Consider the following 20,660-nt stretch of genomic DNA (forward strand, 5'->3'; position numbering starts at 1 on the left):
ATTTTTTTTTTATAATTATTATCCTCGCTATTATTCAGTTATATCTGTTTTTTTTTTCTTTCTAATTTTACATATTTCAATGTTTCACTCATTTCAATGTGATGTCTGTTAACAGTCATGCAAATATCTTTCTAAAAAAATTAAAATAATAATTACAGTGATCAATGCAATACTTGACTTGTATTATTCATTTATTTTTATTTTTTTTTGACTTTTAAAAATTTATTTATTGAAGTCATTCAATGCTATTTTCACTATCGTCCTCCTCTCTGTCTCTGTCTGACTTTACATTGCCATTGATTCTCATCCTGTTGTAAATTTGTCAATTTCCGTTTAACACTTGCTGATTAATCAAAAAAAAAAATAGCTCAGGAAATACATTTTGAACGGTTTTAATTCGAAGGACTGTCGCGGACCATTCGTATAATCAACTTGAATTTATATTATCTCAATTTTATATTTGTGATGAGATTCAGTCAGTTTTTGACAAGAGAGGAAGGAATCTAAAAAATAAATTTAACAAAAAATAATAATGACAATAATTGTCATATATTATACAAAAATTATCTGCTAAAAATAAATTTTGAAAAATATATTAAATAATAATATTATCATTAATGAAAATTATTATTCTCGTATTTTTTTTTCTATCAAATACGACTCTTTGAATTAATAATAACAATAATAAAAAAAAAACAACCGTGTCCACATCATGTATCACCTCATCTAAAATAACAGTAGGTAAATAAAAAATTCATATCGTTCGTCAAGAAATTTTTTTTCCTTGTGTAAAAGATGGAATGAAAAGAAAGATGAATAAATTGCCAAATAACAACAAATGAAAAGATAAAAAAATAAAATAAATAAAGGGAAAGTAAGGGATAAAAATATACTTATATATATAATTTTTTTTTTTTTTTTTGTTTTGAATAAAAAAAGAAAAAGTGTCTTGTGTGTGTTATCGTTGGCTTGAGCCACTTCGTCTCCTTATAGAACGCCATATTCCCTATTTTTACAGCTTCGAGTAATCAGAGCATTCAAATCTACACTGGAAGATTTGGAGGAACGTCGTTCTGTACATAGTTTACACAGTTTACACAGTATGAGAAGTTCACGAAGTCATACTGGTCCCAGGCCACTATCTGATTTTACATTTATTGATGAAGATTCATCAAATCCAATGATCAACGCATTAAAATATGGTAGACATCATCAAACAACAGAACAGGATTATGATAATAAAACAACAAATTTATCATCAAACAACAGTCCAGCATCACCATTATTGCTGAATGTACCTGGTTCTGGAACCTCACATAATAATCATCATCGTTATGCAAATAATAATCGTAACTCGTCCAATAATGCCTTAGAAAATTTATCCTCAAATACAAATAATGCATCGAGCAGAAATTCCAATTCTGCCATACCAAGTTCACCATCATTGGGTCCAAATGATCGTTTATTAACACCTGATATGCCCAAATTGGTTCATGAAACCAGTATTTAATATGTTGGCTGTACTTTTACATAATTTTTTTTTTTTTTTTTTTTAATTCGCATGTTCTTTTATATCATCATCATCATACAATTTACAAAAAGAAATATAAGAAAGAACAAAAAAGATACAAAAGAACAAATATAATATATTCACTTCAGTTCATCTTTCAAATATCTCTATTTTTTCTCTGTGTATTTAAATGTTTTATGTCTGCATTTTTTTAAAAAATCAATACATGAGAATATTATTTCTCACTGCTCATTCCATTGACTTGTTTGGTATTTCTTCTATTGTGTGAAGGTGATTGGTGCTTTGTGGATTGAACAAATCTTTGAAATAAATATATATAAAGAAAAAAATAATTGAATGATTTAATTAATTCTTTACTATTTATTGTTGTTTTTTTTTTTTTTTATCTAATAAATTCAATTCAACACCTTATCTTTTTCACTTTCTCTCTTCTCTTGTACTTATGTCGAATTGTTCACGACAAAATTTATTTCTCTGTATTTGTTTAAACTCTTATAATCCATTTGTATATTTTTTGTTTTTCCTTGAATCAATCTGTGACAAATTAAATGGTGCTAAACGGACATTAAAATACTCTTCAATAAATTTTATAAATTAAAATAATTAGCTTCTTGTTACAATCCATGGGACCAGAATATAAACAATATTTCTTCATCTTTATTTTCTACATCATCCTTTTTTTTTTTTTTTGATTAAGTACTTAATTCAAATTTCAATAACACTGTCTTGAAATATTGACAGTGTTTTTTGTTTCATCATTAATATTCTTTTACAATGAATCATTGTGAAAATATTATCGAGAGACAATATACAACATGACTAACAATTTGAAAATTATATATTATTATCATTTTTTTTTTTTTATTAAAATAAATTTAAATTAACCAAAAGAATCATGATAAAATTGATAATACTATCTAACATAATTCTCGTTCGAAATAGCCTATTGTCTATTTTTTTTTTTCTTACATAATAATCTGTTAACATTATCTGTCTGCATGGTCTGTCTGCTTGTATGTCTGTTAATCCCTTCATTCACCCTGGTAAATTTTACATGCATTTACAACAAAAACAAAAAGACTAATTATATAAAAACACAAATCAATTGAAAAATTATTTAAAAAAATTAAATTTGTTTGTTTTTATTCACTATTTTTCTTATAATAATATATATCCTTTTTTAGAAATTAAAATACACAATCATTGAAATTATTATTAATAATATATGCGCATAAAAATAATGTACTTATATATATTAATTTTTTCATCTTCCAAAAACGTCATAAATTAATAATAATCAGCAAATATAAAAAAATTAAATAGTCTTTTAAAGAGACTTATCTAACAAATACTCATTATTTTCAATAATTTTGTGTACTTCATTTGTATGTTTGTATTTTTATTTTTTTTTGAATTATAATTGTTCATTTATTGACCGAAAATGGAACTGCTCGATACGCATTTGCAGACAAATTATGAGGACTTTATGGCTATTAAATAAAAACGAGAATAACTGATTTTAGTAAATCGAAAATAAAAGAAAATTAAATCATGTTTAATTCTTTATGCACTTTTTTTTTTTTAGTTTTTTTTTTGATTAATTAATACTTTCATTATTTTTATTATTATGTTTATTATTGTATTGCCAATCAATTAGTTATTTAATTAATACTATGAATTTATTATTATTGTTTATCATTTTAATTAATTTTTATTTTTTTTTTCTTACACTTTATTATTGAAGCACATTGTCTTATGATTCGTTCAAGATCAACATATACATTTCTGTAAAAAAAAAATGGAAAAAAAAAAAACATTGTAAGAATAATGCGTATGGAATATTTCTAGTTAATTTTAATTTGTATTGTTTGCTTATTTTACATTTTGTTTGTCTTTTGTTTTTGAATTACATAAATATTATTTCAACGAGACTATGTTAGCATTAAGATTTGTGAAAATTATCTTTATTTTCCTTCTTTTTTGTATCATTTTTTTTTTGTTTTTTCGCGTGTTTTATTATTATTATTTTTAGCTAAGGAAATACTGACACATACACAATCACAAACAGGTGCATCTTGAATTTATTTGACATTATTTTATATTTAAAATTGCAGCATACTCTAAACGCGTTCCCATTTTCTAGGCCTAATTTTATTTTATATTATCTTTTTTTTTTTTTCTTAATTATTTTTTTCTTTTTTTGTGTATTAAAGATGTAGTTACTCAAGAGCAAAAATTGGACTTGTTCCATTTTGAATACTTGCCAAAGACAGAAGATTGTTTTAATATTTAAAAAAAAAAAAAATATTATAATGATGGTTTTTCATTAGAAATCTATAGTATAAATAAAAATTCATAAAGAAAGTGGAAACGCGTTGGTATCGAATGCCAAATTTATTATTACTATTATTTAATGTCTAGTTAAAAATAATTGAAAATAAATAAGACCAAATAACTGGAGGAAACGTAAGAAAAATAATAAAAATAAAATTTAATATACAAAAAAATAATAAAATATATATAAAGTTATCTCGTTGTTGTTCGAGACATACGTTTATAATTAATTTTTTAAATATTATCTCTTATTGCACAATTGAAAATAAAATGTACTTATAAGTTTAATTTAAAATTTTCCAAGATCACTGTGTTCATAGCGGCACACACGACGTCTTAGCAAAAAATTTAAAAAATCTTGAAAATATTGAATTTTTTTATATTGAGATATGAAAATCATTTGATAATCAAAAACGAGAGGTAATTAAATTTTTTTTTTTGTTTTCTTTATTCATTGATAATTGTTAAGTGATTAGATTCTTTTTTCTACTTTTTTTTTGTCAATAAAATAATAGATGATATAAAATCAAATAAATATTAAATTTATAATTTTTTTTTTTGATGGTTTTTTTGTTTTCTATTTAAAGTTCATTATTTATTATTAATACATGTTTATTTGTGACTCATAATCATGAGTTTATTAAAAAAATAAAAAAACAAAAATACGAATTATTATTATTATTATTTTAGTTAACTGTTATTAGTCCGAATATCTATTACTGCCACTGTTACGTTAATGTCCGAAATACCATTAAATAAAAATCAATATATTTATTATAATAGTAATGATAATAATGATGCTATTAAAATAATAACTTATATTAAATAAAATTACACGTATTTTGGTCTGATAATAATTTCATAAATTTTTGCGTTGATAATAATTAAATAATAATAATAATTAAGAGTTGTATTTATAATTTATAGCATGTTGATAACGTACACCCTCTTGCTGATAAATAATAACATTTTTTCAATAAATAAATTTTAAAAATAATACAATGTTATTCTTTACAAATATAAATATAATATAAAAACAATTTTTCTTTATTTTTATTTTTTCATCCTAATGAATTCCCAATAGTTAAATAATGTATATAAATTAACTTTTTTTAAAAATGCATTTATTTTCAATATTAGCTTCAAATATAACAATATTATTAACAAGAAAAAAATGAAGATAGCATTTCAATAAATTACGAAAATGGAAAAATTAAAAAAACTTATTATTAATTTAAATAAACCAATAAAAATTGTTAGAAGAAAAAAATTATTATTTAATTGTTTTCTTTTCTTTTTTTTTCATGTTTAATTGAGAATTATTTTTCTTTGATAGTAAAATCCAAATATAAATACATTTACAGAAATTAAAATGAATTATTATTGCGAATTAAATATTAATATTAAAGATAAAATTAAAATGCAAAAACGGGTTGAGTAATTTCATTAAATAATTATTACTAATTTCTTTCAATGAATCGTTATGAAAAATAATGATAATAATTGTTCGTTACAAAATTTAATAATAAAATATAATTAGTGAAAAAGTTGATAATGTTTTTCATTGTTTTTCTTTCGTCGCCATGAAATTTAATGATAAAATAATATATTTATAAATTAAGCATGAAATAAAAAAAAAAAAATGAACAAATTGACATAAAAAAAAATAACTGTTTAACGGTATAATATTACGTAATAAAAAATATCGTTAGGTTGTTATTGAACTAGCAAATATCTAGGCTACAAACTATTGATTTAAAATAAAAATGGTACATATAAAATTTAAGACACGTTATTGTAATGTTATACGACAAAAAAAAAAAAAAAAAAAAAAAAAAAAACAAGAAAAATCGAAAGCAATCACAAATATAGAAACTAATAAATAATTTAAATAAAAATTATAATAATTAAATGAAAAATTTTAAAGTTAATAACAATAATCAAAGAAAAAAAATAAAATATGTATATAAATACTAAATAATAAACATATACAAGATAAATTAGATCGAAAAAAAAAAAATAACGTTTTATTTAAATTAAATAAATTTGTGTCAAGCTTTTTTCGGTTTATTCAAATTATTCTGCACCCTCTTTGCTAATTAATTAAGTATTAATAATGAGAAAAAATTCATCTGATCGAAAATAAAATTATAATAATTCAACAATAGTATTAGGTATTATTTATAATATTTTTATAGGGGCATGAGAGTAAAATGGACACCTCAAAAATGAAATTATATTTATATATTTTTTGCAATGATCATTAATAATCATTAGAAGATTATTTATTTATTTTTTTTTGTCGTTTCTAATTGTGTGTCCATTTAGCCCCAGCTTTATATTTTACTCTACGTTCCTATCGAGGGCTGCTTTTAAAATAATTATGAATCAATGATTAAATTATAAAAACGCTATTATTATCTAGTAATACAATGAGAATAGAAAAAGATAAATTCATTTCTCATAATAATCTCATTCTCAAAAAAGCTCCACACACCAGACAATAAAAGGGGTAGAGAAAAAGAGTGGATGAATACTTGCTCGGCCTCAGACTGAACCTTGACGATTCATTGATCGGCCATAGCCTGTTTATTATTAATAATATCGACAGAATGAAAGTAAAAAAAAGAAAAAAAAAAAAAGAACATATACGCGTCCGGCTTGACGAAACATTTATTCTACAAATAGATTCTAAAAAAAAAAATAATTAATATCATCGCACATGTGTGTAAGCTTTTGCCCATTTAACAATTTTATTTTTTGATTGTTTAAATTATTTCTAATTGTTTTATATTTATTTTAATTCTCTGTGATCCTTCTCACTATTCCTTTTACAAAAAAAAAAAAAAAACACACTGATTGCTTTCATCTCTATTATAATACCAATTTAATTTAATTCATTACCTTAAAACCTACACTGTATGCCAATCTGACACTTAATCATCCTAAGCGTTTTGTTTAACTCAATATTTTAATAACTAATTACCAATTTATTTTTGTATGTATGCTCAAGTCAAATTATAAAAAAAAATTTGTCATAAAATATCGTTTATTAATTAAATATATAACTAATTGTTTTATTTTTTTTATTACTATTATTCTAATAATAATAACATGTATATATTTATAAAAAAAAATATTAATTATTTGATCGTTCGTTCGTACGCTCATTCTAACGTGGACACTCCCTTCTTTTTACACTTCAACTATATTTACGCTATTATATTATTATCATTATTCATTTTACTCCATAATATGATAACCCTTGTAATTTTTCATATTATTATACATATATATATATATGTGTGTATATTTATAATACGTATTTACAAATATTTGAAAGAAAAATGTATCTATAAAGGTACTAGTTTATTCTACAGAAGGGTACATCATCTGTTGGCCTATTTACTTGGCGTGCACTACGTGGATAGTTCATTTGTCCAACATATTATACGAACTCTCATGAGACCTCTTTTACATCTCTCTGGGTTCATTTGAAAGACGATACTATGGCTCGTATGAACGCTCTAGTTCAGGCAATTTATCCTTGATAAAAAAAAGAAAAAAGAAAAAACATTTTAAAAGAAATATTGGATCGTGGGAAGATAAAAAAGTATGGGTTTAGGTCGCCAGATCGATGGATTTTACATATATAGAATTTTTATTTTCTCACTATCTTGTGATACGATTTATACGGTATATTTACAATTTAAGAATTGAGGAATGTTGATTAGTTATAATTACATTCGTAGAAATACCTCTTCAAATTTTCGATTCGTCGAGTAATTTGGAAAAATGAAATTAAACATTTGTATTAGGGAAATATAATGATTAAAGAGGTATTTCATAGTGTTTGTAACTTACCTCCTCTAAGTTATAATCTCTTATTAATTCTATTATTTTCTAAAATTTTTGCAAGAAAAAATAAACATTTGTATTAGGGAAATATAATGATCAAAGAGGTATTTCATAGTGTTTGTAACTTACCTCCTCTAAGTTATGATCTCTTATTAATTCTATTATTTTTTAAAATTTTTGCAAGAAAAAATAAACATTTGTATTAGGGAAATATGATGATCAAAGAAGTATTTCATAGTGTTTGTAACTTACCTCCTCTAAGTTATGATCTCTTATTAATTCTATTATTTTTTAAAATTTTTGCAAGAAAAAATAAACATTTGTATTAAAGAAATATAATGATCAAAGAGGTATTTCGTAGTGTTTGTAACTTACCTCCTCTAAGTTATGATCTCTTATTCATTCTATTATTTTCTAAAATTTTTGCAAGAAAAAATAAACATTTGTATTAGGGAAATATGATGATCAAAGAGGTATTTCATAGTGTTTGTAACTTACCTCCTCTAAGTTATGATCTCTTATTAATTCTATTATTTTCTAAAATTTTTGCAAGAAAAAATAAACATTTGTATGAGGGAAATATGATGATCAAAGAGGTATTTCATAGTGTTTGTAACTTACCTCCTCTAAGTTATGATCTCTTATTAATTCTATTATTTTTTAAAATTTTTGCAAGAAAAAATAAACATTTGTATTAGGGAAATATAATGATCAAAGAGGTATTTCGTAGTGTTTGTAACTTACCTCCTCTAAGTTATGATCTCTTATTAATTCTATTATGTTCTAAAATTTTTGCAAGAAAAAATAAACATTTGTATTAGGGAAATATGATGATCAAAGAGGTATTCCATAGTGTTTGTAACTTACCTCCTCTAAGTTATGATCTCTTATTAATTCTATTATTTTCTAAAATTTTTGCAAGAAAAAATAAACATTTGTATTAGGGAAATATGATGATCAAAGAGGTATTTCATAGTGTTTGTAACTTACCTCCTCTAAGTTATGATCTCTTATTAATTCTATTATTTTCTAAAATTTTTGCAAGAAAAAATAAACATTTGTATTAGGGAAATATGATGATCAAAGAGGTATTTCATAGTGTTTGTAACTTACCTCCTCTAAGTTATGATCTCTTATTAATTCTATTATGTTCTAAAATTTTTGCAAGAAAAAATAAACATTTGTATTAGGGAAATATAATGATCAAAGAGGTATTTCATAGTGTTTGTAACTTACCTCCTCTAAGTTATGATCTCTTATTAATTCTATTATTTTTTAAAATTTTTGCAAGAAAAAATAAACATTTGTATTAGGGAAATATAATGATCAAAGAGGTATTTCATAGTGTTTGTAACTTACCTTCTCTAAGTTATGATATCTTATTAATTCTATTATTTTTCAAAATTTTTGCAAGAAAAAATAAACATTTGTATTAGGGAAATATAATGATCAAAGAGGTATTTCATAGTGTTTGTAACTTACCTCCTCTAAGTTATGATCTCTTATTAATTCTATTATTTTCTAAAATTTTTGCAAGAAAAAATAAACATTTGTATTATAGGGAGTAATATTCGAATAAACATTTGTAAGAGGTATTTCGTGTGTTTCGTTAAATTACTATTATATTTTTGCTATTTTTTAGAAATGGCCGAATAATTTCTCAAGGAAATTGCCGAATCGTATTAAGTATATAGGATCACTAAACAGGTACTTTTTCAACATCCATCAATCTGGTATATTTATAAATAATGTTCTGTTAGAATGAAATACATAAAACTAAACCTATATTTTAGCTTCGAGTACTTATTGGTAACGTTAATTATAGCATATTGATCAATGCAATAATCAAATATTGGTTTATACAGTATTTTATCTATGCACATATATATATAAATCCAAAAAACCGAATTTAAAAAAAAACAAACATTAACTAATATTTTCATACTTAAATGTACCATTTTATCTTTTTTTATTTTATCTATCAAATTAACTATATTTTTTTTTTTTTTTGTTTATTCTAATTATTCATTATATATGATTTGAAGTTTTTCATTTCAATTTATTTTATTGTTGATATGTTGCTTCTTATTAAAAATATTAATTATTGTTTTTTTTTTTCAAAGATATTCTCATCTATGTAACTATTTTTATTATCATTTTATATTTAGTTTACTCTCTATATATATTTATAATCTAATTCTTATATTTTGTATTATTTTCAGATATTATTATTATTCTTTTTATTATTTCTAATCACAACTTATATTATTATTATTTAATCTCTTGCTCATGCCACATCCTGTTGTAACCATTATATTACCCTTTACTCTTGAAGGTGATAGGTGGCGAGTTGCAGGAACGTTTGATACCGGTACCCTACAGCAAGAGCTCGACAGACCAAGCTGTAAGCGCTCCTCTCTTGCTCTCTTCTACTACTACTTCTGTTTCTTCTTCTTCATTTTAATATTTAAACAATCATCATCATCATCATCGTCATCATCGTCATCATTTTAAAGTATCTTAACTGTCTTTAAATTGTTTTTTATTCACGCTTTTTATTTATATATTTTTTTTATACATCTGAAACACTGCTCAGCTAATCATCAGTTTGGTTTTTCTCTTTTTTATTTTCATCTTTTCATATCACTTGTTTGTTTAAAAAATTTTTTTATTCTGTTGATAATTTAGTTTGTTCAACTTGTCATCACTATGTTCTATTTTATATTTTTATTTTCTCTTGTTTTCTTATCGTGCTCTTATCACTCTGTGTTTATTTATAAACAATTTTTTTTTTTCTTTCTTTTTCATACTTTCTGTATTCTATTGTTGTATTATGCCATTCACACATTTTACCTCTGGCTTTAATTTTTCTTTTTTTTTTTTTTTGTAGAAAACTTGTTATATTTGTCCCTTAGGAAAAAAAACACATACACATACATGTTATTAGTTTTTATATTTTTTTTAACAATGCTTTAACTTCGTGCTGATTTTAAAAATACTAAATATTATTAATTTCAAATTTTTGCAATTATAAATTTAATTACTTTTTTTTTAAAAAAATAATTTTAATTGTAAAAAATAAATTTTTTTATATTCATATTAAAATGATTTTAGTGCTTGCTGCTTATGTGTTTAATATATATTAGTTTAAAAATAGTTACAAATTTTTTTTCTTTTATTATAATAAAATTGTTCGTTAAAATAAAAACGAATTTTACTGGGATAAAGAAAAATTCAGAAACAAAGCAGTCCTCGTGAGTTTTTCGATAATAAATAATTAGTAATTACTATCGAAATCAATAAAAACAATAGATAGGAATTTTATTTATTATTTTTTTATTAACGTTATTTAAATTACCTATTTTATTTTTTTTGTATTTTTTTTTTATGCATTTTATAAATGTCAGTTTTAACGAGACGCTCGTCAATAAACAAGATTACATTGCCAAGATATTAAATGGCTTCTGGAAAAATGTCTACATGCCACCTTGTCACATGCAATAAATCAATTACCATATCTAAAAATATACTTTGCATTCACCTACATGCATGATATAAATATATTTATTTATATTTATCATTCTTGTATGCATCCTGTCAAATTAATTTAAAAAAAAGAAAGTACATATATATATTTCTAAATAACCCAGCACTTTTGCTGAATTATAATTGACGGATGCTTTGCCAGATAAGACAACAAATAATTTTACTTAAAAAAAAAAAGCTCAAAAAGTAACTTAACAATTAACATCGTAAGTAAGTATTAAAAAAATAAAAGAAAAATGTTTTTCATTCGAAAAAATCCTATTTTAATTACATTCTAGTTGCTGAATATTCACAAATTATGATGATAATAATTTTTCAATTTTTTAATGAATAAATTATCATCAAAATTGCGTGATATAAGTACTTGGCTTTCAGCTTACTTTTTATATATTTTGACATTTTATAATGTAATAGTTTTTATAAATATTTTCTATATATTTATTTAGTGTCTATTATGATATTTTATATACAAAAATCAATTAATAATAAGGTGATGGTGGTGGTGGTGATGGTGATGGTAATGATCGTGATTATCATGATGATATTGACGATGATGATTTTTTAACTATTAACAAAATTTTATAGCTTTATTCACCAGCTTATAATTATAAAATTTTAAAATTAATTATTATTGTTATAATGTTAAGTCCAACAATGCATGTTGCATCCTTTATTTTGTGAAAACAAACCAAATGCTTGTTAGTTAAAAATTGTTGAATATATGTTTGTTATATAATTACTAATTAAAAAAGAGCTTAATTTTTTTTTTATATATTTTAAGTCTAGATGCTTTTGTTTTTATTAATATTAAAAAAATTTCCGGCTGCTTTATTTTATGCTTCTGTTAACAATATGCTGATTGGAATGAATTTTTGGTTTATTAATGATGATATTATAAAATGCTTTTGATGTTTTAAAAATGAAATTTATATATTGATAAATAATTGAAAATTAAAATCATGAAAAATGTTTTATGTATTTCATTTTTTTCAAAGTTAATATTAACATTATTTTCACTATTTTTAGTTGTTAATTCAAACTAGAAGTGTTTATTTTGTCGATAATTAAAATTTCTATGTAAATTTAATATTGAAATGTGATCGTTACTCGGAGTTTGTTCATGAAAAATGCTGTTAGCTTTAAAAATATGTCAAGTAAATTTATTAATCAAGTAAATATTTAAAAAGTTGAATATAAAGACTTCTGAATATAAATGTTTAAATTTGTTGTTTAATTTTCAAATTAGTTATACTTCAATATATAAATTTAATAACTAATTTAATGTTTATTTTAAAAATTGAAATTTTCAGGTTTTTTTTTTTTTATTCGTATTACTGTGAGATAAATATTTCATTTATTTTTTATTTTAATATTTTTCAACGGTAACTCGTAAATTCCGGTAATGGCTTGAATAATTTTATATTTTTTTTAAATTCATATTTTTATTACCTTTACTGAACCGTGAATCATGCATGAAACTTTCGCGATTCGCATAAATTTTGTGTCTCTAATTTTCTATGTTTTATGTATGTGTTTTTAAATTTATGTACACACCAACACACAATTCCACATTGTCAACGTGAAATAACTTGATGAAAAAAATATTCTCAATTTACTTTTGTTACTCATACATATAATTTTTAATAATCTCACACTATTTCGCGTTAATTTACATAACAATATCTTTTATTTTTTTTCGTTTTCAAATTTTTTATTATAAAAAAAAAAGCAATACTCGAAAAAATTATTACATCAAAAACGAGACTACATTGTTATAATATTTCTTCGGGTGTGTAGTTTTTGCATGACCAGTAGCATGGAAACCGAAAAAAAAAAAATACAAAAATACTTTACAAAAACTTACTGTACAAAAATTTAAAAAGAAATAAAAAATCCATACGAATAAATATTTTATTTTTTTTATTTTTTGATATACTTAATGTATCGTGGAATAATGTGTTTAAAAAAATCAACAATGTTAATGAGGTGAGCTTTTTTTTTTTTTTTTTCTTTTCTGCACCCTTATCACAGTGTTCCTATTTAATCCCACCATGGCCTGCTTCATAAACCAATTCGTTGCTCGTTGCAATGTACTTTAATAATCCGAAAAAAAAAAAAAAAGGAATGGGCTTTTTCTGGGATATATTTGTTTAAAAAAAAAAAAATAAAAAAAGCATATATATATTATATAAACAAAAATATATATATGTAATATTTATGTTGTTGATTAATATAAATGAACAGACTAATCTTATCTTAATTATATTTCAGATCCGTGTAGTGAACGCATTTCGGCAGGGCCTAGACTCACGTTATGGCGAACAAAGCACCTTGGCATTTGCAGAGGTACTCCGAAAGCAATCATCACTTAGTAAACGACATTCACAAACAAGCAGCATTGATTACGCGGACAACTTGCCAGATGATTTAACTGTTCCTGAAATTGATGTTGAAAGACTTTCTAGTCATAGTCACACAGAGACTGCAGTCTAATGTTATTTATCAGTCAACTCATATTACGAGTTTATTTCAGCAACAACCAACAACAACAACATCATTAACAATAACAACAACAGCGTACAAATAAAATTAATTAAAAAAATATATTAATAATAATGAATCAACAACTCAATCAAGAGTTATTAAACTATTAGTGAACAACATTGACACAACGATTGCAACACAAATAATCATCGTCATCATTATCAACCTCATCATCATCATCATCATCATCTTCATAATTTGTGTTTTGCTTATAATGTGAAAAAATTAAAAAAAAATTATTAATTAATATAATTATAATATTAATAATATATAAAATTAAAGTGCAGTTGTTTTATGCCAGATGCAATGCTGTTTGTTCTTATATTGTGCGCGGAAACTTTATTTAATATAAAATTTAAAAAAAAATAAAAAAAAGAAAAATAATAAATATATAAATTAAATAAATTATATATTATATATAAATATAGATATAATGTTAACGGATAATTATGCAAAAAAAAATTCTCAACGGGTGTGCGGAAAATTGCGGATGATAAATAATTTTTTTTTGTGCGGTGGTCCTTTGATTAATAATTAAAAAATTAAAACCAAAGAATAAAAATTTTAAAAAGTTACAAAAATATAAATATTATTATTAGCTCTGTATCTGTCTCTCATTTTTTTTTCTCTCGTGAAGGAAATATGAACAAATGATTAAGGATAGATAAAATTTAAAAAAAAATAAATTTGATTAATAATAATGGGTATGTACAGAATGATATATATTTGTTGGATGAGAAAAGGGAAAGGGAGGCGGAAGAGGCCCACCGGATCAATTTGAAAATATAAAAAAAAAAAAATTACGAATCAATCGTACATTAACACATCAACACTCGCGTTTTTATAAAAATAAATTTTTTAAACAATGTGTGATTCGTTTTTTTTTTTTTTAACACACACCTGAAGATCGTTTCTCAAATTCCGAAAAAAAAAACAAATAATTATTATTAAATAATAATAAATTAATTAATTTAAAAAAAAAAAAAAAACGCACCACTGCCTTCCCAATTTTGCCATATTGTTGTCATGATTTTTATTTTATTTTATATATTTTAAAATATTGTTAAACGTAAATTTATATGAAAAGAAAAAAAACACAAAAAAAAAAAACTCCTCCAAATTTCATAATTATACTAGTCGGATATATTTTAATTTATCAATATTAATTGTCATTATTATTATTGTTTTTTTATTAATAAATTAACTTGGTATATTTTCTTTGTTTCAAAATTTTCACAGCTCATTGTTTTCTTTTTTTTTTCATTTCAAACACAATGTTGTTTATATCGTTAATTTATTCGATAGTTTATGACTCGTTAGATATTAAAAGCACGCGATTTTATATACTCGAAATGAAAAAAAAAAATGATAAATTAAATATATTTACATCGCGAAATCTTGTTAATTAAAAATTCAGTAATTTGCCATACATCTCGGCGTGTCTCCTTCCGCCAAATAATCTCTTTCTCTTTCACTCTCTCGCTATTGATCTACACATTATTATAAAAAACATATATATATATCTTTCAATCGCTTCTTATATCTTTCCCTCGATTCTCGTTTGTTAAACTAAAAAAAATTCAAAAGAGTATAATGAAATAAATTGGAAAAATAAAAATTATATCCACCTGCCTATATATATCGTCGCGAGATCGAAGCTACACCGTTACGTGACTTAAGGAATATCTAGTCATTTAGTTTGTATCAAATGTACTTCCGCGAATAACTTTGCACTGGGGGTGCCTTACCGCGAATGAAAAAATAAATAAATAAATTGTCTCTATAATTAAACATAGATAAAACAAAATGAAAGAAATAAAAAATTAATATATTCCGTCATTAGTGGGGAAGGGGCGGGGGGAATAATTAATAAAACAATGACGAAATAAAATGAACTTTAAACAAAATAATAAAAAAATAATAATAATAAATAAAATACCAAAAAAAAAAAAAAGGAAAAAACATTTAATTATAACGGCGTGTCTACTCGTTAATTGTATTGTAATACATTCAGTAAATAAATGAAATTTAAAAAAAATTATAATTATAAATATAATAATGATGAAAAAATGATTTATTCGCCGCCGGACCGCTGTTAATATTACGCTTAGGATAATATAAATCCAAAAATATTGTACAAGTCCAAGCGTCACGGCGACGTTATAATTCGTATGATTGGTGATTTAAATATTAATTCATTTATTATAATAGAATTGTGTCCGAGTAACTCTAGTGTGAACAACAAAAAAAATATATATATTAAAAAATTGCAAGTAAAATAAATAATAACAATTCATATTATTATTAATTTAAAATTACTCATACACAAACAAAAAAAAATCACGTGTATATACTTGCGATTAAAATATATGAAAAAAAAATAAAAAATGTAAACGAGAAGTTTAAACATCTACACATACATATTATTACACATTATTACACGAGGTATCTAGAATTTAAGAACAATCTGATGTGAAATAATAAATAATAATAAAATAAATAAACAAAAATTTAAAAAAAAAAACATGATCGAAAATTGTTAAATGAACGTAATTATGAATTTAAATATGGTACTGGATACCTTGGATTATAAGCGAGTGTGTGAAAGACAAAAGTAGAAAAAATAATAATAATAATTTATAATAATAATAGTTATAATAATAATAATTTTAAAAATATTATAAAACCGCGTGCTAAGCGCGCGGATGCGGCGAGGGTGCGAGGAGTAAGTAGTTATATTGATCCCACTCGAGATTTAAAAAAAAAAAAAAAAACATTTTGTTATTATTCAAATAATAAACAATACTAAATAGTAATATTAATAATAATAATATAATAAATAGAATCAAATTAAATCATTGAATAACATACAAGACAACATTGCTTGGTGTCAAAGACACTCAGTCATTATATATACTTTACAATATTAAATATCTAAATTAAATAAAAATAATTCATGGGATTATATAAATATATAAATAAATAATATAAATAAATTTTAAAATTCAGATCACGCATTTGTCATGTGTCACTAAGTTTTTAGTAAAAAATAAAAGTAATAAAAATTGTCGCGTCCTCGTTGCGCCTCGCTATCTTGTTATACGACTTTAGTCGAATTAGTTTCTCGTGTGAAACTCTTAAAAAAAAAAAAATAATAATAAATTAAATGATATTAAGATAAATGATAATTTAAGAAGAAAAAAAATTATGAAAATTAATTTAATGATAAATATTATAAAAATTAAAAAAGAGAAAAAAATAATAAATATTTAAAAAAAAAAATTTAAAAAAAAAAAACAAAAACATTAGATATTTTAACTTTTAACGATGGCCATTTAAAATAGTGGAATTTAATCGTGTGAAATTTAAATTGGAAAAATATAAAAATTAGATTAACAAAAAAATAAATAAAATGAATTTTTAAAAATTATTATAAATTTGTGGAGTAAATCTGCATCAAAATAAATGATTATAAAAAAAAAAATTTATCCGGTTATAAATATTTAAAACTTCCTTATTTTCTGAGGGGGTAACTACTTAAACTGCCGGGATGATATGCATGCGATTAATTAAATAATTTATATAGTTATATGAAAAATAAAAAAATTGTAACTAAAAAAAAAAAAAAAATAAAAGCAAAAAAAAAAACCAATAACATACACGATTGTTCAACATTTCGATTTACCCATTGTTTACAGAAAATTTAAAAAACAAAATAAATTAAGTCATTAAATTTAGGAAGACAAATGAAAAAAAAAATAATTATCATTATTAATGAATGTTATTGAATGCATTGTGTGTGAGTATAAATAAATTATATAAAAAAAAAACTAAAATAATTTGTAGATCACTCTGGATATATCCACGTTGAAATTATCATATATAAATACAATAATTACTATATTATTATATTCGCCAAAAATCAACGAATTGATCGTTTAATTTGATCGTCAGATCGAGCTTCGTCCCTTTTTTTTTTTTTTTTGCTATTATAAATAATCATTATGAAAGCGCAACTTGGCCTGTTCAATTTCAAGTTCGAAGAATGAAAAATAATAAAAGATTTATAAATCAAGTATAAAAGAAAGGATAAATAAAAAAAAAATGAAAAAAAAAAAACAAATTACTAATAATAATAATAATAATAATACTAATATTAAAAATAATAAAAACAAACATAAAAATAAACATAATAAAAAACATAATAATAATTATAATATAAATAATAATAATTAATAATTAATAATAATAATAATAATGTCCAATTTTCAACCAGGTGTTGAAAAAAAAAACATTGACATAATTGTTACAATTGAAATAACGTCAAGTATATAGTTAATTATTTAATAAAAAAAAAAAAAAAAAAAAAAATTAAAAAACGATACGTCATCGTTAACGTGTTATTCACTGATGTTATTGTTATATTTCGTATATTTAAATTATTGATATTATTAAATATAATTCATCGTCGTTCATCGATACCATCCGCTTCCTAATATTTTATCACCCATTTTAATCTTTAGCGCACTCAATTGCAAAATTAATTTTATACTTGCATGCACGAGTCGACATGCTAATATCCAGCTGGTCGAACGAACGAACTGGCAAATATTATAAATAAAATTTAAATAAATAAATAATTAAGAAAATATATTTAAAAAATTATCTCAACAATGGAAAAGATTAAATATCATAATAGTTAGATTGAATGAATTAAATTTATTTATTTTTATGTTTAAAAAAAATTAGCACTGGGGAATTGAGGGATGTTTTTTTTTTTTTCAATAAAAATTAATTCCGCCCGAGATACTTGTCACTCGGTTCCTCGGGTATTATTATACTAAAATTACTATTGAAAAAAAATAAAAATAAAACATTTTAAAAAGGAATAAAAAATATAAATATATGAATATGTCTTATTATTTTTTTGCTGTCGGACAGTAAGTACTCCTTCGAAATGAAATAATAAATTAAAATAATAAAAGGATCACTCGCCGGAAATATAAATTCAATGGATTTAAAAAAATATATATAAATTTGGCGAGAAGAAAAAAAGCCATTGTTTCATCAAGATAAATAAGAAATATATTATTCACCATTATGTGTCTTGTGACTCGGTGATCGAACTAGTAAATTATTATCGAAAACAAAAATAAAAAAATTGTTAAAGAATTAAAAAAATGAAGATATGAAGTTATTAAAAAAAAAAAGAATTAATTAACAAAACAGATAAAATAAATTACTACAATGTAAGTATTTATATTATGTAAGATGAAAAAAAGAAAAATAATGATAAAAAATATATTAATTCAATTATTAATAAGATGATCCATCACTTGAAAATTAAAGCGTGATTATACAAATAATAATCACAGCTGCTTCTGTTGTTATATACTAATAATTACTTGTGACTATTTCCACTGCTTAAAATATTTAAATACCATTAGAATGATTAATTATAAAAATATTCTATACTTCGCAATATACATTACTTTATATATTATAAAATTAAAAAGATAATAATAATAAAAAGAAGATAAAAATAATTAAAAGAGTGCTGTTAAAATTTTACCAATGTAAACATAAAACATGAAGAAAAACACAAAAAAATATATTAAAATTTAATTCAATTTTTAATAAATAAAAATTGTTTTAATAATAAACTCTCGAGCATCATAAAACGATGTAATATATATCATAAATTTTCGTCAGGTTAATTTAATAACTATTGAATGAAAAAATAAATCTGTCTCTTCTATCGGTTATTTCCGATATATAAATAATATTTATATAAATTTGTAGAATTCGTTCGTTCGGTCGCTGATTGTTTTATTACGTTGACAATTAAATTAATTGAATTTAAAAAAAAAAATAATAGAAAAACACAAATTCATATAGCAATAGTTTCGTCTGTCTCGCCGCGGTTGGGACCAAATGTCTGCTATATTACTATTATTTATTATTTTTCTTTATTTTGTTTTTATTTTCATTTTTTATTAACATTTTAATATTCAATAATTAATTGTAACAATATTTCATCTATTCATCTAAAAAGTGTATCCATTAATTTAATAATAACATTATGAAGATGACCGATAAATAATAATAATTAAAAAATGATAATAAAATATAAAATTTGAAATGAATAAGATACACCTGACATATTGACATCTGACATCACTGATGCTTCCATCATCTCGAGATTGTTACGGATAACAATAAAATGAATAAACGAAAAAATTATAAAAATAAGAGTAATTAAATCAACAAGAAAGATTTCAAATATGAAAAAAAAAAATAAAATACAAACAAAATAAAACATTCTATTTTCACTGTATCCTGAAAATCTGTACTTCATCCCAAAAAAAAAAACAAAAATTCATTATTGATTAAGTAGGAATTATTAATATTCGATTCACCAGAGGTGAGCTGTGCTAATAGCCATATGAAATACTTGATAACAATGATAATTTAATAAATAAAAGAGTTATTAAAAAAATAAATAAAAAAATAGAAAAAAATTTATTAATGCATTAAACAAAATAATTGTGTACAAATATATAATTTTTTTGGATATTGAATCATTGATTGAAACATTTAATTTAGCATTATTTTAAATAAACAATTATATTATATGTATACATATTTAATGTATATGTATATTATAAATATATATCTTTGAACAGAAAAAAAATAACAGGGATATATTATTATAATGTAAATAATTTATTTATTTATTTTTGTTTATACCAGTTATTAAATTATGTTGACATTTTGCTTATTTATTTTATTTTTTTGATTATTATTTATTGGCTGCATGTCTGTCCGATTGCCAATCCATCTAATG

The 20,660-nt window shown here is 22.4% G+C and overlaps 1 protein-coding gene across 21 annotated transcripts in view; it reads left to right on the forward strand.

Moving 5' to 3' along the window:
- The window catches only part of LOC122852684 (plasma membrane calcium-transporting ATPase 3), a 68,903-nt gene extending 51,460 nt beyond the window's left edge, over positions 1 to 17,443 (forward strand). For 8 of the 21 annotated variants that reach the window (XM_044152615.1, XM_044152607.1, XM_044152609.1 and 5 more), the window contains one exon: positions 1,019 to 3,885. In XM_044152615.1, coding sequence (XP_044008550.1) covers positions 1,019 to 1,510 — 492 coding nt within the window. In that variant the 3' untranslated portion in view covers positions 1,511 to 3,885. Of the gene's footprint in view, positions 1 to 1,018; positions 3,886 to 10,058; positions 10,128 to 13,540 lie in introns of those variants that run through there. The other 13 variants (XR_006373849.1, XR_006373847.1, XR_006373851.1 and 10 more) reach the window with 5 other exon arrangements.
- Positions 17,444 to 20,660: the final 3,217 nt, after the last annotated feature.

The sequence above is a fragment of the Aphidius gifuensis genome, linkage group LG3 (genome assembly GCF_014905175.1).
Source record: "Aphidius gifuensis isolate YNYX2018 linkage group LG3, ASM1490517v1, whole genome shotgun sequence".
Lineage (NCBI taxonomy): Eukaryota > Metazoa > Arthropoda > Insecta > Hymenoptera > Braconidae > Aphidius > Aphidius gifuensis.